We start from the raw sequence: 22,614 nt of genomic DNA, 5'->3' as shown, positions 1-22,614 counted from the left end.
AGATTTTTGAAGCTGTATTCGAGCATTGCTTAAGGCCACTCTACATGTTGTTGAAGCTGACACCCTGGGATCCTTCAAGAAGCTGCTTGATGAGATTCTGGGATCAATAAGCCACTAACAACCAAACGAGCAAGATGGGCCGAATGGCCTCTTCTCGTTTGTAAACTTTCTTATTTTCTTACATCTAACCCCAGACAATGCAAAATTGAAGAATAACGCCAGTTTGGTTAGGACTATGTGGTACTTTAGCCTCACCAAAGTGGCCATAAGCAATGCTTGAATGCATGACAAATGCAATTTCAAAAATCTGCCAAAAATCCAGAATCTGCGGATACCAAAATGTTTTGCTTGATTCTTGTAAATCTCATCAACATCTATCCAAAAATATCTTAGGGTGATTTTTTGGAGCCCGCCCACTTGAGTTATTTTGGCCTAAACTTGGTAGAAATACCAAAAATTCCAATTCCAGAGGGGGTTAACTGAAAAATAAGCACATAAAAAAATCACTATAATACTAAGAATAACCGTACACTTACCTTTCTTTGTTTCAATGCGATGCCTGTTTCTGTGAGCAAAGTTATTATAAAGTTTGGGGTTTGCAATGGGATCTATAAACTACGCTGCTGCATCCTTTCCATAATTATGTAACCTTTCCACGGACCACCAATTGAAAATAACTGCCCACAGGGTAAAGGATTGGGCTGAAGTTCGAATAAAACTCATCATTTACCCCTCTTGTGGCAACGAGTCGAATAAGGTACTAATACGATGGTAGCGTCTAAGTCTGGGGAGGGCAATTCCAGTCCTGGAGGGCTGGTGTCCTTCCTGGCTTTTGTTCCAGCTGTGCTCTAAATGACTTAATTAGACCAATAATTGGTAATAATTGGTCCTATTAAGTAATTTATGGCAAAGTTGGAACAAAAGCCAGGATGGACACCAGCCCTGCAAGACCGGAATTGCCCACCCCTGGCCTAAGTTGACCCCAGGGCGATTTTTCTTGTCAGGGTCAATTTTTCACTTTAGGTTGACCCTTGCCAGGTCAAGGGGAAACTTGGAGGGGAAACTTAAAACAAAACAAAACAAAAAATTAACATTTCTGAACTCAGCGGGCCCGAACTCACCCAGGTGAATTTTTCTAGCAAAATCAGAGATGGTCGAGCAACAAAATGGACCTTTTCTGGCTGAGTTGGCGACCCACATATATTTAACTTACTGTTGTTGCCAGTTCACATGTAGGCCTAATAAGGAAACTGCCGTGGTTATTTTAAGCCCCCACTAGGTTTTAACAGTTACAGGCAACACTAATTATGCTTTAGTTTAATAAAATACTATTGTTGTTAGCGCCTGCACTGTCCAGACATGCATGTTTACCCATCCCGCAGCTCTCGACACTAGTGATAGGTACTACATTTAAGTATCATCCAGCATCCGCCTTTTATAAAATACGATTAGTATAATAAGGTAATATCACCACTGCAAGTCAGGCACTTTATATTATTATGGTGTATAACTGGCATCTGTTAAAACAGTTATCCTTTTATGCAATTGGCGTCAGTTACTGTTGCAAAATCAGACCTTGCTACAGTTATTAACAGCCAGAGAAGTTACAAAAAAAGTACGTCCGTAAAAAAGCGAATACACAATCGATATTGTAAATAACCGGGGACACACTATATATCTGACTTACCAGCACCATGACAGAAATTCATAATAAATGTATGGTGCACTTTTGTGAAATCAAGTTAGCTTGTTGGTTTTTACTTACAATCAATCCCGTCATAAGCAAGTTTCTAGATTGACTAAATTGCCACATGCACCAAGCTACCTTGGCTAAATTAAACTGCCTCGTGCAAAACAGTACATTACAGTCAGTACTTAGAATTAAGAAAAGCTTACCTGGATCTCTGTAGCTCAAAGGCAGTGTTGCCAATCTGCCCTGGTTCCAGACAGCAGTAATTCTGGGATGCTTGTCTGGAGAAAGTGGCAGGTAGGATTCCCTGAGTGAATGACTGCAGCCTCCCTCTCGCCGCTGCTGCTACTGCAGGGTATGGAGAGCTGAACACAGGCTGGCCAGGACCGTGCACTCCGCTGGCAAAGACGTCTCTTTCCGGGTCGGCACACATTGGGGCTGCAAGCGGGCTCACCCCGAAGCCAGTTCGCGAATTGTACAGCAGAGCCTGGTTGGCTGCAGAAGACGCTTGGGCCGCTGATGATGCGGCAGCAGGGTTGATCCCCCTTTCTGCAGAAACCAGGCTCTGTCTAGTCCTCGCTTCAATTGCCCCATCTGCATCTTCGCCCTGATTGTCGCTGTCATCCTGCACTGGCCGGCCGTCTAAAGAAATGTTGGTAAGGAAAGAAAGGGCTGCTTGTCTCCTCCTGGGGTCTATGCGTTTTCTCGCGTGGTCGATGTTGGAATGCTTTATCTGCAGTGTGGCTGTGCTACTGCTGGTGGCAGCCGCCATGGTCTGCGATAACGCAATGGATTTTTCAATGGGAATGTGCTAGTATTTGTATGTGCACTGCCTGCCTGCAAACGCTACGAAGCGCTCTCACAATAACAGTGGAGCGAGTTATTCTCGTGTGTGTCAGGGAGAGGGTGGGGAATCACGTGGGGGACTGAAACATTGCAGCAAAAACACATACCGCGGCCATATGTAGGAAAAGCGTGGGCAGTTCTTTCACTGCTACGTGACCTTGAAGCAGTTACATAAATCGGGTCTAGGCAGACAAAAGCGTCTTAGGAAAGTAACTGTGTTGCATGAATGCTGTAGCGAGATAACATATACGGAGCTTAAAACATGAATAGAACGCACAGTGGGTCGGATAAACGTAAATAATGTGAAGCGGTTTTAACACTGTTTCAGATCAGCTTGCACTGTGAGGTGGGAACAAAATAATGAAAGATGAAAACTCGAGGCCCGTTTTATATATTACACCGTGACTGATTTGAAATGATTAAAACATCAGAAAGAAAATAAATGCATTACAATTTTTAATTAATTTTATTATTTATTTATTTAATTTATATAGCGCCTTTCATACCATGGTACCTCAAAGCGCTTTACAGGCAGTATGTATCATGATCAGGAAACAAGACAGAACAGTATAATCACACAATTAACAAAATACAATGATATTAATAATAACAATAAATAGCAAATATCTAGATAGGACAAAATAAAATAAATAAGAATAACAAATAAATACAAAGTTAGCAGATGAAAATAACTTTATATCTAGATTAGGTTAAAAAAAAAAAAAAAAGCTGGTCTATAAAAATGAGTCTTTAATCTTGATTTAAAAATCCTGACCGAAGCAGCATCTCTAATAGAGGAAGGCAAAGAGTTCCACAGCTTGGGAGCATTAAAACAAAACACACTTTCTCTTCTCCTTTACAATTTTACCATTGGGAGGTACAGAAGTCCAGCGTTAGCCGACCTTAAAGTGCACAGAGGTTTATAAGCAGACAGAATCTCTCTTAGGTACTCTGGTGCTAAGCCATATAGTGCTTTATATGTTAATAGTAAGATTTTAAAATCAATTCTAAAATGTATTGGAAGCCAGTGCAATGAGGCCAACACAGGAGTTATATGAGCCAGTTTTTTTCGTTCTAGTCAGAACCCTCGCTGCTGCATTTCAAACACGCTGTAAACATGATAAGGCGTGATGAGGAAGTCCAGCAAATACAGCATTGCAATAATCAAGTCTTACTGAAACAAAAGTATGAATTAGTTTCTCGGCATCAGCCAAAGAAAGAAAATACCTAATTTTAGCAATGTTACGTAGGTGATAAAGACACTTTTATAATTTTTCGAATATGTGCCTTAAAACTCAAAACAGAATCAAATATAACCCCCAAGTTTCTTACATCAGGTTTTATATTAGAGGTCAGGTTGCCCAAATCATTTTTTAGGGAGTTTGCAAACTGTAGTTGTTCCTGAGAATCTAACACCAAGACCTCCGTCTTATCTGAGTTTAATTGCAAAAAGTTTTTAGACATCCAACTTTTGATGTCAGCAAGACACTGTAGTAAGACTGAAATAGCAGTAGAGACACCAAGTTTTACAGAAATATAAAGTTGCGTATCATCGGCATAACAGTGAAAGTTTATACTATGTTTACAAATTATTTCCCCTAGTGGCAGCATATACAAAGAAAATAATATTGGACCAAGAATAGAGCCCTGGGGGAAACCACAAGTAATATTGGATATTATTATTATTTATTTCATAGCAGACACCCTTGTCCAGGGCGACTTACAATTGTTACAAGATATCACATTGTTTTTACATACAATTACCCATTTATACAGTTTTTTTTTTTTTTTTTTTTTTTTTTTTACTGGAGTAAAGTACCTTGCTCAAGGGTACAGCAGCGGTGTCCCCCACCTGGGATTGAACCCACGACCTTCCGGTCAAGAGTCCAGAGCCCTAACCACTACTCCACATTGCTGCCCATTCCTAAAGAAACAAAATACTGTCTGTTAGTTAGATATGATTTAAACCAGTTGACAACAGTTCCAGTCAGGCCAACCCAGCTTTTCAGACAGTCAATTAAAATAGCATGATCCACAGTATCAAATGCAGCACTGAGGTCTGAAAGAACTAGAATGGATATGGAGTTAGAGTCAGCACTCATCAGCAAGTCGTTCATCACTTTGACAAGGGCAGTCTCTGTACTATGAGCAGATTGAAACCCTGACTGAAATCTTTCAAGGATGTTGCTATTGTCCAGATATATGTTAAGTTGTTTGACTACTACTTTTTCAAGAACTTTAGCTAAGAAAAGCAAATTAGAAATGGGTCTAAAATTCTTCAAGTCAGTAGAATCTAAGTTAGATTTTTTGAGTAAAGGCTTAACCAAAGCAGTTTTGAAGGCAGCCGGATCTATTTATTATAATAAGAATATCATTACACAAAAAACTAAATACATCTTTAAGGAATCGAGTAAGAATTGGATCCAATGAACAGGATGAGGATTTCATCAGCATTACTAATGTATTCAAATCATTCTGCGTAATCACAGAAAATGAGTCCAGTCAGTCTAAGGGGCACATTTAAATAAGAACCATCTTGAGGAATTAGATCCCTAATATTAATAATTTTGTTCTGAAAATACTTAAGGAATTCCTCACACCTTGCAGGAGAAACTTCAGTATAGGGAAGTGCAGCTGGTGATGGAGTTATCTGTCAATTGTTGAGAAGAGTACTTTGGGATTATTTTTATTAACATCAATGAGATTTGAGAAGTAGCAACGTCTGGCTGTCCTCAAAGCTTCATTGTATTTTAACAGATGTTTTTTTCCAAATATCATAGTAAATTTGCAACTTAGTGGCCCTCCATCTACATTCAGATTTGCGACATTCCCTTTTCATTATGTATAAGGCACTATTAACCCAAGGTGCAGTTTTTTTTTTTTTTTTTTTAGAAAGAGCTGTTTGAGTTTTAACTGGGGCCCAACATCAAACACACTTGTTAAAGGTGGTTAAAGTTGTCAACTAAGTAGGAAGAGAGTGGGCAGTGGTGAGTGGTGATAGTCTCACTATTTCAGAAAACCTTGTTAGTGTTGAAACATTTATTCTGCGAGTTTTAATAGTACGTGCCACCCTCTTATTGGATAAAGTCAGTATAGCGTCAAAAAGAATGCAAAAGTGATCAGAGACAGTAAGATCTACAGTTAACAAATGTTGAATATCAAGGCCTCGAGAAATGACCAAATCTAAGGTATGTCCATGATTGTGTGCAGGTCCTGTAACATGCTGATTATAATCAAGATAATTTAAAAGCCTTAACAATTCCACAGTCTTAGGATCGGATTCAATGTCAACATGAATATTAAAATCTCCAAGCAAAATAATTTTATCACGTTTTGCAGATAATGTAGACAGGAAATCAGCAAATTCTGATAAAAAATCGTGGTTGTATTTTGGTGGGCGGTAAATAATTACAATAAGAACAGGTAAATGACCATTTAACCGTAAAGATAGAGATTCAAATGAAGAGTGCTCGTCAACGCTTTCTTGTTTACAGTTGTAATCAGTACCAAAAATATTGGCAAGTCCACCCCTCCCCCCAACAGGGCGTGCTTTCTGAATAAAAGAATAATTATTAGGAGACGCCTCAATCAGAGGAATATTTTCATCAACCCTGAGCCAGGTTGTGGTCTATAACAAAATCATTAACTAAAGAAGCTTTACTTGAGAGTGACCTTATATTAAGTAAAGCTATGCGTAAGTTAGTAGAGGGGGTTTGAACTGAAGAGATGGGAATGCATGTAACATTTTTTAGGCAAACCCCTTGAATTATTTTTCCTGACTGTAGAGCAAGGAGAGGGATTTGGTTTAATGACTTCAATTACATTTGGTAAATTGACTTTTAAAATCCTCCCTTCCCCCATTTCTAGTTTAAAAGAAATTAACTCTGGCCCACTTAAACACTAAAAATAATTCACTTACAGTTAAATATATATATATATATATATATTTGTGGCATCAGTCGAAAGTAAAGCAATCGGGAAATACAAAAGTGGACCTAGTAAATACAGGGAGTTACCCCAGTGCATACAATGTTGATAATAAATACATATTTCTATTCAATCATGCAAAGCAACACAATTACCACACAACAGCAATCCAAACTGCATACTTGGTTGTACTGTCTATGCAACACACAAGCTGACAGTGGACTGTCACACTGATGAATGCAATCAAAATGAAATTCACATTGCATTGAACAGTTTTGACAAAGGGCAAATCCTCTGACATTCTGTGTATGGTATTATAGAACAGTAAGGGCAAACTGACTCGGGTTACTGTGGGCTTAAAACCAGCCACTAGAATTAAGCCTGAATGGGTCTTGTGACTGTAAAGAGTGTTTTATGCCAATAATGCAACAAATTAAAATCTGCTTGCTTAAGGAATGTCAAGTTTTTACCTTGCCCTTGGTAACTGGGTCCCTTGGAACAACACAACTAAAATCAGGAAAGAATCAAGCTCTCTGGTGCATTAAGGGCCCTCACATGATGTTATTCATTTCTATCAATTGATCAAAAAATGTTACATCAGTGGATCATACCTGTTGTGTGCAGAAGGTAAATAGATTAAAATCCAACAGAACATTAATGGGATGAACCCAAAATACCACTTGAGAACCCCCCCCTACAGTACTTACTACCCAAAAGCACAAAAGGAGATGACAACTTTGAAACAGACGAATAGGCACACATAGTTTCTACTGTCAAAAGTGTGTAAAAACCAAAGGTACACAGTCTTTTCCATCTTTTAAACTGAATTTGTCATATCTTACAGTTTTTTTACATAGTTTTTAATGCAATTTATCTTATTTTTCCACCATATAACCATATACGCCTATTGCTGTCTTGACCTTTCTGCTCCCTCCTATCTCCAGACTATAATTTCTCCCTACATCCCCCCTCCCCCACTTCCAGAGCCCTCTGCTTCTCCACCCTCGCCCCTCAGTGGTGGAACGACCTATCTACGGATATCAGGACTGCTCAGTCCCTGACCACCTCCCGGTGCCTCCTCAAAATACACCTGTTCAGACAGCATCTGTAAACCTCACAACTCTCGACTATTGTCGAGATATCAAGATAATGTTGTATCTTGTAACAATTGTAAGTCGCCCTGGATAAGGGCGTCTGCTAAAAAATAAATAATAATAATAATAATAATATACCGGACTATATGACACCCATTTGTACCAGTACTTGCATCAGCTTGTACTTACACTGAACTGCTCCATACTTTGCCATATTTTACAATTGCTCTTAATTAGAACTACTTTCTGTATCTTGTATTTGATTTTACTCTTTTATAGGTATCCGTATAAACTTTTTTTTTCTTTTTGTAATTGCTCTTATTTGAAATTCTCTTCCAGTTATCGTACTTACTATGTGCTCTTACTGGACTTTACTCATATCAGCAATTATTTTTACTATAAGTTAACTGCTCTTAGTCAAACTCGTGCTTAAATGTAATTATTTACTGTATTCTTTATTTTGCTCTTATTTGAATTTGATCTTATTTGCTACTGATTTTATTGTACTTTATAACTGCTCTTATCTGTAATGTGATATTCTGTAATATAATATTCTGTAATGTGATATTCTGTACTGTGATATTTTCTAACAATTGCAAGTCGCCCTGGATAAGGGTGTATGCTTCATATACAGTACATCTATATATTGTACCAAGCCATCTAGTGGACCCCAGTGGCATTGCTAGAAAGCAGATTTAAACCGTACTTCTAAATCAGCTGTGAAATGTTGGTCAGCTTTAAAATGAACGTCTAAAACTGTGAATACAGCAGATGGTTGGAAAAATTAAGACAGGTATGCCCCCTCGTGGCAGCAATGCCCTTGGATTCAGAGCATCCTAACGTTTGAACAATTTGTTGCCAATATTAAAAAACATATTAAGAAAGTTTAACAGCTTGATGAATCGCTGCGTAGGCTGTAACTGTTTTTTTTTTTTTTTTTATGTAGTTAAAGAAATTGTGTCTAGATTGTTAAACTTTAACCGAATGAACTTTTGTTCTTCCCAGCATTTTGAAAACAGAATGAAACAGTATAGCTTAGTGAGTGGAAATTAAAACAAATACGTATAACAGCATCACAATAATTATACACTAAACTATAGTTAACTACACCCATGTGAAAAAGAAGGCACTCTTTTGGAAATATTTCGTTTGGGGATTCATATCCAGAAAAATGTAAAATTGCCACACAAAGCAATCAGACTGCCGTCTGCCTTAACAGTTAGCAACATTTTCTTGAAATCTCGAAGAATCATTTCAGTCTTAAATTATTGTCGACAGTATGAAAGTGAATTTCTGTTTATATCCTCCAGCGTGGTGCCAAAGTAGACAATGGGGGGGCTTTTAACCACATTTCTTGTTCTTCACAGGCAGGTTTCACTAGTTGCATCAAATTTGAAGATTACATCATACATACAGTACTGTTACAAAATGTTCACGGAACACTAACTGAACATAATCCACTTTTTTTTGTTTGGATGGTGTAGTGCTGGACATGCAAGTTATACAACATCAAGCAGTTTTGCATTTGTTTCTCATTACTGCCTATGTCCTGCATTTAGAAAGTTTGTTTTACATGCAGATAAAAATTAAGATACTTGTGTCATTCGATTGGATAGAAGAATCAGTGGTTACTTTACAGTGATGAAGGCATTTAGTTTTTCTACTTACTTTGGTTTTTCCTTAGTATGTTTTTTAAAGCAATACATGAAAAACAAATACAAAAAGATATTGTATTTAGAATTGCATGATTATTAGATAACAATCATTTCTTTATCTGCAACAGGTTTTTACAGAATTTGAAGAGGATTGATCAATATGTATGAAGTCCACCAGGTAAGTGTGAAATATCTTTTATTTATCTTTAAGAAAACAGAATTAAAAAAAACAGTGACTATAAATATTTAAAGATTTTAATCAAAAGTTTACCCTTTTTCGCACTACAGTATTACAATACAAAACGTAGCCAAAATAAATCTATTAAATAATAGCACTCTGTTACGACAGTATCTCTAACAATTACATGTAAAAAATAACAACAATAATAATAATAATAATAATTACAGCTCTTAACATCTGAATTTAGTATTTGGAAAGAGTAAAATTACATTAGACTTACCAGTTTGTCATGCAAACAGTGTTTGAATAATAATTAATGATTTCTTAATTTAGGAGTACCAGTACTATTGATAAGGTGTAATGCTACAGTTTGTGTAGCCACTGCAGATAAGATATTGTTGAAAGTTAATACCAAAAAAATATTTTCTTTTAGTACTTCAGAAGATTATTGAGTGTTTCAAGCTTTATATCTGAAAAAAATCTGTAAACTGTAAAACAAACAATAGGAGACACAGTTTTAAAAGCCCTACAAACACAATTTTTGCACTTTCTCTTGAGGATGCGACAGTATATCACATTGGCTTTGCAGACTAACCATTAAATAGAAAAATTAAACAAACTAGTTTGTAACCTACTTTCAAATCTTAGCATTACGAAGTCCCTTTTGTGGCAGTCAGGACAGCATTCAAAGCCTGAAAATGTGCTTCTCCAAACCTTCACCTCATATGATAAACAGGGATGACTTGCCTCAGAACTATGCTTCTAAAAGGAGCAAAACTGCAAAATCCAAGTGGCCCCTTTGGCATACACAGGTCAGGAGTTTGTTTTGGTTTCATTGTAACCTTTGCATGCTCTCCAATCCAGTACCACTGGAGGCAGGAACATAGTTATTGATTATCAGAGCACCCTTTGATTAGTTTGCTCTTGCACACTCATATTTACTATATTCAAGAACACGGAACCAATGCAAAACATGCAGTCAGTCATACTGTAGTAAATTTTTTTCCATTATTGGAGGAGTCAAAAGCCCAAGGACAAGTGCATAGCATTAGTTGTATTTTTGTTTCTGCAAACCATGAATGAAACTTGTCTACGGAGTTGCCCAAGCACCCTAAAGTGTTTGATCCCGCCCATATTTCATATAAGGACAGGTAGGTCAGTATTTTATACATTGCCCCATGATAAGCATTCTTCCTGTAGCCTATTTGATACTGTTATCACAGAAATACAACTTTGATAAACAAACCAGTGTTTTTATTTAGTAAATTATATGTGGGGGGCATTACAGCTATGGCCAAAAGTTTTGCATCGCACCCTATAGAATTAAGAATGTTACATTAACATATTGAATTAAGTATCGCTTTATAGTTTTCCAAAAATGTAAAAATGTGACATTTCGAAATCTAACATGAAATACTGTACTACTATTGTAGTTTCCGGTAGACTTTTGCAATATCATTTTGTAGTTTCTTTGATTGCATGATGTTAAATAATCTCGGAATTCTGTTCATAGTTTATTTATTTATTTTTTTAAAATTGTGTGTGCATCTTAATATTCTACTAGGTGATGCAAAACTTTTGGCCATATATGTCAATCATATTCGAGTACGTAGCCTACGGTGTGGTACTGACTACTGTACCATTCAATCATTTTTCTACACTATTGTAAGAATTCAGTCGCATAGTGCATGCCGCTCATGTGTGCCTGGGTGCGGACTAGTGGTATTGCACTGTGAAAATGCCCAGTGGTCCCGTGACTTCTTTATATAGGTTTTACACTGACAAAATGTTATTTTCTTAAGCTGACAGAAATCAAATAATTATGTGCACGTTCCCTTGTCCAAACATTCAAGTAATCTCTTAAGTTTTCTGCTCTTTGTCTTTTGCAGAAAATATTGCATTGTATGGACGCCGTCTTCTTGTGCGCTGGGCTGGTGTCATCTCTTCTTTTATATATCCTAAAGAAAAAGAGAGTAAGTTCAGTGTCGCAAGTACAACAGCACATTTATGTACATCACTTACATGCTTACTTATCACTGACCGACCTAGTACAGCGTGTCAAGCAACACTGAATTATCTGCATGATAATTGGATTTTAGTGAGCAAGACTGAACAGTAATACAGACAATTTTGGCTTTTCCTGAATTACATGTTTATGCTTGGCAGATTTTTCTGATCCCATCTAATTAGTTAAAACCTTTGGTACTGGCAGAGGAATGGTACTATGAAACATAAAATCCCCCCACCTCTGTCCACACAGGTCTGTGTGGAAGGAAATCCAACTTCCCAGAAGTTTTCAGGCGTGCTGGGGGGAATGTATTTGAATCTGTGCCTCGAGCAGGCCGAGAGTTTCTTCTGACGCTCTTCTTCAGGGAGATCTGCATAATACTAACAATAGGGTGTTACATATTGTTATAGGCAGGGCTATACCCACGTTTAAGCGACAACACCGTTTTTGAGGTTATCTAGTGCAGGGCGTTATTTCCCCTTGCAGATATATAGGACTGCCCAGTCCCTGACCACATTCCGGCGCCTCCTTAAGACTCACCTCTTCAAAGAGCACCTGTAGAACTCCTCTGTTTGTATCCTGGGACACTATCACCCTTCATGTAAATGTGCTTTATTTTGCTCTTATCAGCCCCTATTTTACTGCATTTAATCCTGTACTTCAGAATACTGTAATCTGCCAAGTTTTTAACCTGTAGTACTTTGTATTTAATCACATCCTGATGTAACTATCACTATTTAATCATATCCTGATGTAACTATCACTATTACCTGCTGTATTATTGAATTGTGGTTTGTCAAACTTGTACTTTACTTGAACAAAAGTTATTGTATTTCTTGCTCTTATTGTATTACTTGTATTGTAACGCTTGAAATGTATTTGCTTACGATTGTAAGTCGCCCTGGATAAGGGCGTCTGCTAAGAAATAAATAATAATAATAATAATAATAATAATAATAATAATAATAATAATAATAATAATATATTAAATAAGAACAATAATAACGATATTAAAACAAAAAACAAACTAGTAAAACAACGGTTTTGCAATCCTTTCAGTTTTACTGAAATGTTATGGTTTTATATACAAATACTGCCATGCTTTCTATATCAGGTGCCATCCTTGTAGTTTTTGCTGCAACAAATGACATGCAGGTTTTTCCATCGATCCACACACAAGGACCTTCCCAACAGTGCCACCTGGTGTCCACATAAGCATAGTCTGAATATCCACTTTTTTTTTAAAAATTTTACCATGGCGGTTGGTTTTACCAATTAGTGTATGCATGCATACAGACATTTAGGCATTTTTTTTTTTTTTTTTTACTTACAATTTCACACTCCTTACATGTGTGCCCATGCATTTTCCTTCGCTCTTCTTTATTACGCACCACTTCTACGTGTGGAAAGTTTAAGGAGGCGTTCTTTCTAAACAGACAGAAAACAGACATAATGAACGTGCATTTGACAGATACTGTATACAGCTGACCACATATACTGATAGTAGTATTTCTAAAAAGCATGTGTATATATATATATATATATTATATATCTGCATATATATCTGCATATATATATATATATATCTGCATATATATATATATATATATATATATATCTGCATATATATATATATATATATATATCTGCATATATATATATATATATATATATATATATCTGCAGATATATATATATATATATATATATATATATATATCTGCATATATATATATATATATATATATCTGCATATATATATATATATATCTGCATATATATATATATATATATATATCTGCATATATATATATATATATATATATATATATATATATATATATATATATATATATATATATATATATATATATATATATACACACACACACACACAGACGTGCTCAAATTTGTTGGTACCCCTCCACAAAAAACGAAGAATGCACAATTTTCTCTGAAATAACTTGAAACTGACAAAAGTAATTGGCATCCACCATTGTTTATTCCATATTTAATAGAAATCAGACTTTGCTTTTGATTTTTTATTCAATATAATATTGTAAATAAGAAAACAAATGAAAATGGCATGGACAAAAATGATGGGACCGCTAACCTAATATTTTGTTGCACAACCTTTAGAGGCAATCACTGCAATCAAATGTTTTCTGTAGCTCTCAATGAGACTTCTGCACCTGTTAACAGGTAGTTTGGCCCACTCTTCCTGAGCAAACTACTCCAGCTGTCTCAGGTTTGATGGGTGCCTTCTCCAGACTGCAAGTTTCAGCTCTTTCCATAGATGTTCGATAGGATTCAGATCAGGACTTATAGAAGGCCACTTCAGAATAGTCCAATGTTTTGTTCTTATCCATTCTTGGGTGCTTTTAGCTGTGTGTTTTGGGTCATTATCCTGTTGGAGGACACATGACCTGCGACTGAGACAGAGCTTTCTGACACTGGGCAGTACGTTTCGCTCCAGAATGCCTTGATAATCTTGAGATTTAATTGTGCCCTGCACAGATTCAAGGCACCCTGTGCCAGGCGCAGCAAAGCAGCCCCAAAACATAACCGAGCCTCCTCCATGTTTCACTGTAGGTATGGTGTTCTTTTCTTTGAAAGCTTCATTTTTTCGTCTGTGAACATAGAGCTGATGTGACTTGCCAAAAAGCTCCAGTTTTGACTCATCTGTCCAAAGGACATTCTCCCAGAAGGATTGTGGCTTGTCAATATGCATTTTAGCAAATTCCAGTCTGGCTTTTTTATGTTTTTCTTTCAAAAGTGGAGTCCTCCTGGGTCTTCTTCCATGGAGCCCACTTTCGCTCAAAAAGCGACGGATGGTGTGATCAGAAACTGACGTAACTTCACCTTGGAGTTCAGCTTGTATCTCTTTGGCAGTTATCCTTGGTTCTTTTTCTACCATTCGCACTATCCTTCTGTTCACTCTGGGGTCGATTTTCCTCTTGCGGCCGCGCCCAGGGAGGTTGGCTACAGTTCCATGGACCGTAAACTTCTTAATAATATTTGCAACTGTTGTCACAGGAACATCAAGCTGCTTGGAGATGGTCTTGTAGCCTTTACCTTTACCATGCTTGTCTATTATTTTCTTTCTGATCTCCTCAGACAGCTCTCTCCTTTGCTTTCTCTGGTCTATGTTCAGTGTGGCGCACACAATGATACCAAACAGCACAGTGACTACTTTTCTCCATTTAAATAGGCTGAATGACTGATTACAAGATTGGAGACATGTGTGATACTAATTAAAGAAACTAATTAGTTTGAAATATCACTATAATCCAATTATTTATTATCTTTTCTAAGGGGTACCAACAAATGTGTCCAGGCCATTTTAGAATATCTTTGTAGAATAAGCAATAATTCATCTCTTTTCACAGCTTCTTTGCTTTATTCTATGACATACCAAAGGCATGCAAGTATACATGATAAAATAGCTTTTAATTTCATCACTTTTCAGGAGGAATGAAGCATTATTTCAATGAGCTGTAAGGGTACCAACAAATTTGAGCACGTATATATATATATATATATATATATATATATATATATATATATATATATATATATTAAAGATAAAACATGAGGGGTTTATGTCCGAAGATGGGCCAGTCGCAGCACAAACATACCACAAATTGAATTTTCATTGCGACAATTTGCAAATTATACATTTGGCCGTATGTACCAAGAGAAAATATGTCAATAGAAGAGAGCTGCAACATACTCCAGGGGTGTGAAAAATCTACTTGTCCTTCTGAAAAATCTACTTGTCCCCTCCCTGTCACAGAAAACACACACAAAAAAGTAGAATATAACATGTAGGATTTTGGTTTTGTTTAAAAGTGAACACAATCAATCAATTAGTGATTGACAGGAGCGGATCTAGCCTTGTAGCTTGACTGGTTCACTAAATTCTTCAAGATACACAAAAGGTTCCCTGTGACCCCACCTCACCTCAACAAATGTATGACATACTTTAAGGAAATGTTCCTTTCAGTGCAGTTTGGAACACATTTGCTAGTAAATGTAAAGCAGCATACTAAGAGTACAACTATAATAAGCAATACTTGGGAGTTACTCAGATATAAAAATAGCTTCTGCCTGTTTTTTCCCCCACTCACTCTATACACAGAATCCAAATCCTGATGTACATGTGTTTTAGTTTGTTGCATCAAAGATATGAAATCATTGCCAACTATTACTGCTGCTTTGTGGCATTCTGATTTTTCTTGACGTTATTTCAGTTTTGTAACTGCTGAACCCCAGATTTTTATAAGGACATGTAAAACCTGTCAAGTTTCTCTGCATTTTGTACTGTTTTTCTACCAAAATGCATGCAATATTTATAGTAGACTCCATCAAATTCTGCAAACACAAAATGTTTTTTTCTTTTGATTATTTCTATTATATACTTATTTTTTTTAAACAGTACAACATTTTACAGCTATTTTTCCTCATCTAACATCGTGTCCCATGATTGCTAACTGGAACATTGCTGCAGCAGGGTGATCCTGGTTTCATACTCTGATGGCTTTATTTTTTTATTTTTTTTTGGGAGGACAACATTCTTTCCCTGCACTACTCACTGAAAAATAAATACATTAATTAATTAATACATAAACACATTGCCATAACATTTACAGTCTATTTTATTTTTAAATACAATATTGTACAGATAATCTCAATATTGTACAGATACACATTTAATTTCTATCATTAAACATATTTGACAATCTTCATGTTTTAATAGTTTCACAAATCAATGGATTGTGCATGTCCAATAAATAACTAATATCGCTCTGTTCAAATCTAGTTAAAAAAAAAAGTTTGTTTAACATAGCGTTTAAATCTAAAAAAAAAAGGTGAATAGTAAACTAGGTTAGCAACACTAAACAAAAGAAACATCCCAATAAGTACTGTACATGCTTGACCAAAGTTAACTTAAAATAATTTTATAAAATTACAGTACACATTGCGTTTTTTTCTAATCCACCAATACCTTAATGACTGGTGTTTGTGGTTGTGGTAACTTTACTGGGTTGCTGCATTTAAATGTCAGGTCCATGCATTATGAAAGCAGCATCACTTGTTTGCTGATTTGCAAAAAACATTAATAATACCTTACATTTAAAAGATTAGTCTGTGCATTGCCAGAGGCTCTCTTGCAGTCATTTCTGGGTTTCTTCGTAACCAATAGAATTAATTGGCTAGCTTTTCCCACAGCTAGCCAATTAATTTATTATTTTTTAATTTATTATTATTTTTTAAGCCATATAAATTTTGGACAAAGTTACTTATATCAAAACAAAACCTACAAAAAAATGTAATAGGTTCATGTTTTTTTGTTGTTAAATGAACTTTGTAGTTAAGTCTTTGCGATGTTAAAACGTTATTTGCTTATTTAGGGTGTATTTGCTTAGAAAATACTAACCAGGGCTGTCTGTATCAGAATGTAATATAAAGAGAGTGTGTGTGTGTGTGTGTGTGTATATATGGTTTAAACTCTGACATTGCAAAGCATTTAAACGTTCATAAATAAATTTACCAAAAGCACATCTCTAGAATATGTAGCTCATTTTCTTTTTCACTTTAGCCTGTAGGCTACTGGTAACACAAAATAAACCATGCTGTCGCATTGTACACATTGGTGTACAATGCAAATAAAAGATTATTTTAAAATTGAAACAAAGTGATTTTAGCGTTTGATTATTATTATCATAAACTTGGACATTAATCGAATAGGTGTTTCCTATTCCTATACAGATGTTCAGAATGAACTGGAGGGGTTAGCCGCACATGTGTGCAGTCTATTGCTCCCAACACGTTGGGGAAACCAGAAATGTCATAGAAATTATTTTTCAAGGCTTGTAATTACACCCTGCTTTTAGGGAAAAATAGATATTTGGGTGTTTGCCTCAAAAATCCATTGTGCACAACTGGCAACACACAAGAAAAAGCGGACTGGGAAATGCCAGCAACAACTGCGACTGTTTAAAACATCCTTTCAAAAGTTCTTAACAAATTGATGCAATTCTAAGTGTCGCAATTGCCGGCAGCTTTAGAACATCTCATTATAATATTCGAAAACCCTCATCTCCACCCCATTTTTGCAAATTTATGCAGGAACGCCCATAATTGCATATTCACCTAAGGCTGAACCACAAAGAAACTGCTGCTGCAAAGCATTCCCTAAACTCGCTAACAGCATTGCGCTTGTTTAGTACATTTCACCCTAGACTTGTTTGCAACTGGTTTGCCAGTATTGCGACAGCCTCAGCACTTCAGTACATCTACCCCTAAATGCTAAAAGACTGCATAAAAGAAAGCGCTTCATACTTGCCCTACTAAAAAATTCTTGGCATTTGTTTTAAATTACGTTGATACTGATCAGTTCCATCCTTGGAGAAAATTGCTGGCAAGTTATGAAAACATATTTCTCAAACATATTAGCTTTTTTACCTTTCATCTTTTTTTGAATATGGTTCCACAAAAGCTTTATGTTTTGTCTCATCTGTTTTTTCTTCATACCCTGTTCAAAAAAAATAAGTAGGAATGACTGCTGTTCTCCAATTGTAGGGCAAAAAGAGCCGAAATGACAATTCTTTACAGATGTAAACTTTACAGAAGGTAAAGTTGTCTTAGCATTGTGCAGGTTTATAAGTACATAAGGATAATACTGTAGCTGTATACTGTATTCCTATGTGCCAGAAATGTGCTGAAAGTTTAATTTTCTTACAATAAAAAGAAAGTCGTCTAAAGTGCTTACTATTTATAGAGTCATCTGCCTCTGTTTCTTCATCTAAAGAGCAATCTTCCTGATCAGACTGTTCGCTGTCATCTTGTGGACAGGACTCGTATTCTCCATAGGCTGTTCGGTCGAAGATTTCTGCTAAGCTGTCGTTTGCTTTCTGCCCTATCTCTGTGTAAAGTAAAAGCCAAATTAGTTTTCTCAAATGTGTGTCAAGCTGTATGATTTCCCACATGCAGTAGTTTTAACAGTGTCCATCAATAACATTTGGAAACTAAATTTGGTGATTGTAAAGAGCATGAGGAGTACTTTTGCACTGGCCAGGTCCATTTGAATTCTGAGCAATTCATTTTTAAAACAAATAAAAAATAAAAGTCTCAGGGATAAAATCTTCAAGGAATACTTATGTGGTACAGATTACTCATAGCCATAAACAATACAATTAAGGATACTGGAAAAAATTTAAAAACGATTGTATAGTTTTAAAAAGACAAAAATAGTACATTTTTTGGGGGCATACATTACAGTCCCCAGGGATGGAACTAAGACTTCGATTGCATAGTAGTTTACAGCCACAGTGTATAGATAAGAAGCTCAGGTGTCTTTCATTAAATTCATAGTAAAACCAGGAATAGAACTGGACTGCCATTCAATAGGAGTCTTATTTCCATCCGTGGACCCCTATTTAACAATAAAAAAAAACATATTAGTATAAAACCAAGAAGAAAAACTTACTTGCAGCTAGAAGCAAGTGAATTATTGTTATTAGAAAATACTTTCTCCCTCAAAAACATGGCCTCAGTACCTTTGTACTTGCACTTACACTGCCCTGTGATTCAAACATTAAACATGAAGTACTGTAAAAATAGTCATTTCAGCTGTTAGTTTTCAGAATATTTTGTTTGGTTAGATGTTTTACCAAGAATGGTGTTTTCATCCTTCTGTTTTCTCACTTTTAACAGCATGCTGTCATTCACAAATGTGCAGTCCATGTCTACAGTTTCTCCATCAGGCTTTGAGGGTGTCCCACCCTGCAGACAGGAGAGAGTAAACTGGTTTCCACCTTCAGTCTCACAATGTACACCTGTCCATGTACTTGTTCATGCAGATGAGTACAGTGGAAGAAAATGCAAATGCCGTTGTAGCAATGCTAATTGCAGTCCTGAAACTGTTGACTTGGTTTCATCCATGTTTCTTGTGAATTTGGCTGTAATTGCATACCTACATTGTTCATATAAACATTAATGATTATAATTCAATAATTAACAAACCTCTTCAATGTGGGAGAACCAACTTCAGCGGGAGTTCAAGGATAGCTATGTAAATGTAGGAAAACACTACAGAACTAAATATAATACAGTCTGCAAATACCTTTGGATCTGTTACAGCAACATCCACTTGGTATTGGGAAAGATCTGCCCCTGGATCCAGGCTCCATGTCATATCATTTGTGCTGAAATTTTTACCTTTTAAAAAAAGGAAAGGAACAGTGAATAAGCATCCCAATAAAGATTTTGTTGTAAGATTTTTTTTTTCAGAGTCTGAGGTTTAAACCATTCTTTGGCCATTTCACAAAACCACACTGAATGCACATAGACCAGTTTAGTTCTAGGCCCTTTATGAATTTAAGTCTTCACATCAGACCAAACAAGCCCTGCTCTGTGAACTGCTTACAAGACAACTAATATAATTTGATTAACACATTTGCAGAAGCAATTTAAAAAAAAATCTTTTGAGCGTGTATATTATCAGGGGCGGCAGGTTTAAAAAAAAATCTACTATGACATTATTTCTACACAGAATGATCAGATAAAGGGCATTTTACTGAAATATCCTTGTTATACTGTTGAGTATATTTTGGGGGGGGTGGGGAATGACAGACGTGTGGGTTTTGTTTCTCATACCATCTTTTGTTGAGGGACTCCTCTTTGCAACAGCACAAGGGTTAGGCTGAAGCACAGAAGCAGGTTCAGAGTCTCTGGTTGACGCTCTGCTCTTCTTTCTGACTGGCTCCTGGACGTCTGGTGTCTGACAGCATTAAAATAAATATTAATATTCATTACATATGTATAGTCAGTTTACCATTAGTAGTTACATTTTTGGTACCTTTTTTTTTTTTGGTTGTTTGATTTAGTTTCTCTTTACCATTTTAACGGGGTCTCAATAACAGGACGGCATCGGAGATAAATGTCATATCCACCCATCCCCGTCTTGGTATCAATTCCCTACATTCCCCTTGCCAAGGGAACACTCTACAATGCAACTCACAGCACAAAGCCTGAGAGCAGGAAAAAGTCCTTGTATATGATTTAAAGGTGTTCTCATAGGGTATTAGCTGCGATCCAACTCACTGGTCTTATGCCTGTCAGGCCTGGATTCAAATCAGTCTCAGGTTAGGGTTAATGAGTAAGTGAAATGAGTTTGGTGGTCTCAGTGGACAACCAACACACAATTCGGCACATGTTGGGTAAATTCTTTCTGCAAAGCATTCAAAGCTCTTCAGGTTAGGTATAAACAAACGTAACTGTTTAACGTTAGTCTCTTAGTACAATTACAAATATATCCTACTATCTTAATGTACCCTCTTAAGTTAACTACTGTGTCAGAGTTCTGCAAATATTGAAACAACACCCTGCTAAAACCGGGACACTAACCATAAATGAAGGGTTAATTAAACCTACCCTGATGAGCTGCCCCATATCCACTTTGCTCCTAGGAGGGGTTGCCGGTACTTGGAAACTAGGCAGCTCAGCTTTTTTCTTTAGATTCTCATCTTGGAAGGGTGGAGGGGAGGCCTTTCCTGATGATTTTAGCATGTCAAACAGTGTGGACTGCTTTAAACTGTCTTTAACAGCTCCCTTTCCTTCTCTCCTCTCCTGTGAATGACCACGAACTGGTCTGTCTGACAAGTCCAGTGGCTTGTCCAGTGCATTGTCTGGTGGATTATCTTCACTAAGCAAAAATGTGGAGTTTCTATCAGAGGCCTGGCCTGCTTCACTTTTCTTCTTTTTCCCCCAGCAGTTTCCAGTCTGCTTTGAAGACAGATATCCCTCACCGCTCTCTACAAGCTCCTGAGCTGGATTTGATACTCTTTCTTTGTCCTTAAAGTGACTAAGCTTGTTTCTGTTCTTTACTGGACACTGGTTATTGGCTGTTCCAGTTTTAAGGGGTGAAATACGAGCAACGTCCTCAGTCTGGGACCTGACCCGACTGAAGAGGGGGGCGATTTGCAGATGCCCAAAAAGAGAAGGAGATCTGTTTTCGTCCAATTTGGGTGGACTTTTAAGAGCACCGACAGAGCCTCCAAACACCGGAGAGGTCCTTTGTTGTGATAGCCAGTGTCTATTTTGTGTGCTGTTCAGAGATCCACATGTAAATCTGAAATGCATAAATAAATGCTGTTGAATAATATACTGACTTGAACATTTAACTTGAAAAAAGAAAAACTTTTAGTTAAGCATTTAAGAAATGCCCAATTAATTGACAGTAGTTACAGCAGCTATGGAGAAGGTACATTTAACAGCAGGTATTGCCTGCTGTGGAGAGTATTCATGCTATTATGAACTGGAAATGTGTATGAATGTTCTTCTGATGGCAAGAACAGTACCTAAAGTTCTTTAACTATCAATATATTTCAATTTTTTTTTCTAATTAAACCAGATATGCGGTTGAATGACAGTAAAGTAATTTTTCCCTTCTTTTTTTCAAATAACATAAAAAAGGCACCTTTTCCAACATCTACAAGGCATGGTCATGACAGGTACCGTAACACCCTCTAGAGGTGGTGTAGCAGGGTGATTGCCCTGCACGTGTATATTTAGTGTTGGTATAATTTGTATGGGAAATTGGGTTTATTGTGTGTCGTTTTGGAGTTGATTTGTTTAATTGAATTATTGTTTTACAGACGGGCGCTCGATTGAGACTTGCTGCCTGCTAGGCTTGGTTGAGGGGAAGGGCAGTAAGTGATTGGCTGTCAGTTTAAAAGCATCCGCGGGAGATGGTTCGAGGCGACTGTAACGCCATGCCAGAGGGGAGCGGCGTATACTCAGGAGGAGAGGGTCCGCGCTGCAGGAACGACAGCTACGCAACCCTGAGACTGCAAGCAGTGCTTGTGAAGCCAATGCCCAGCCAAGGCCGTATGAAGCAGCAGGAGTCGTTGTATGAATACCGGCTCATGAGTAGGTTAGTTAGGGGATAGTGATTCCATGTGATGTATAGCGAGGGTTACGTAGTGTAGCCGGTTCCTGGAGCGGGACGCCTCGTTTATAAGACTAGAGCTCGCCCTCTGGGGCACCTTTTATTTGTAGTTTTTGTACTGTGTTTTATTTTGCCTTTTGTACAGCTTGCTGTATGTGTCCTCTGTGTGTTACCATGGCTGATAACGTCACATGACCACCTTTACTTTCATTTCTGTTTGTGTTAATAAATCCTGCGCGCCTGTGCCGGCGTTTCAGAT

The 22,614-nt window shown here is 36.9% G+C and overlaps 2 protein-coding genes and 1 long non-coding RNA gene across 10 annotated transcripts in view; 1 reads left to right on the top strand and 2 right to left on the bottom strand.

The window, feature by feature from the left end:
• LOC117394630 (CDK5 and ABL1 enzyme substrate 1-like) overlaps positions 1 to 2,559 on the bottom strand; it is a 49,553-nt gene extending 46,994 nt beyond the window's left edge. Inside the window, exon 1 of one of the 2 annotated variants that reach the window (XM_033992995.3) lies at positions 1,897 to 2,559. In XM_033992995.3, the coding sequence (XP_033848886.2) occupies positions 1,897 to 2,462 (566 nt within the window). In that variant the 5' untranslated portion in view covers positions 2,463 to 2,559. The remainder of the gene's footprint in view (positions 1 to 1,896) is intronic. The other variant, XM_033992997.3, reaches the window with a different exon arrangement.
• Positions 2,213 to 22,606, top strand: LOC117394631 (uncharacterized). Its single transcript, XR_009320011.1, has 4 exons — positions 2,213 to 2,346; positions 9,341 to 9,390; positions 11,283 to 11,366; positions 22,063 to 22,606. It is a non-coding gene; the product is annotated as an uncharacterized LOC117394631 (long non-coding RNA).
• LOC117394629 (DNA endonuclease RBBP8-like) overlaps positions 9,392 to 22,614 on the bottom strand; it is a 51,293-nt gene continuing 38,070 nt past the window's right edge. For all 7 annotated transcript variants that reach the window (XM_033992992.3, XM_033992994.3, XM_059015797.1 and 4 more), the window contains 9 exons: positions 20,840 to 21,536; positions 20,063 to 20,186; positions 19,530 to 19,624; positions 19,078 to 19,189; positions 18,177 to 18,329; positions 17,870 to 17,939; positions 12,733 to 12,829; positions 11,640 to 11,781; positions 9,392 to 11,351 (listed from right to left, as the gene is read on the bottom strand). In XM_033992992.3, coding sequence (XP_033848883.3) covers positions 11,254 to 11,351; positions 11,640 to 11,781; positions 12,733 to 12,829; positions 17,870 to 17,939; positions 18,177 to 18,329; positions 19,078 to 19,189; positions 19,530 to 19,624; positions 20,063 to 20,186; positions 20,840 to 21,536 — 1,588 coding nt within the window. In that variant the 3' untranslated portion in view covers positions 9,392 to 11,253. The remainder of the gene's footprint in view (positions 11,352 to 11,639; positions 11,782 to 12,732; positions 12,830 to 17,869; positions 17,940 to 18,176; positions 18,330 to 19,077; positions 19,190 to 19,529; positions 19,625 to 20,062; positions 20,187 to 20,839; positions 21,537 to 22,614) is intronic.

Source organism: Acipenser ruthenus, chromosome 3 (assembly GCF_902713425.1).
Source record: "Acipenser ruthenus chromosome 3, fAciRut3.2 maternal haplotype, whole genome shotgun sequence".
NCBI lineage: Eukaryota > Metazoa > Chordata > Actinopteri > Acipenseriformes > Acipenseridae > Acipenser > Acipenser ruthenus.
Note: the sequence above shows the minus strand (reverse complement) of the source record. Positions and strands in the feature narration are given on the sequence as shown.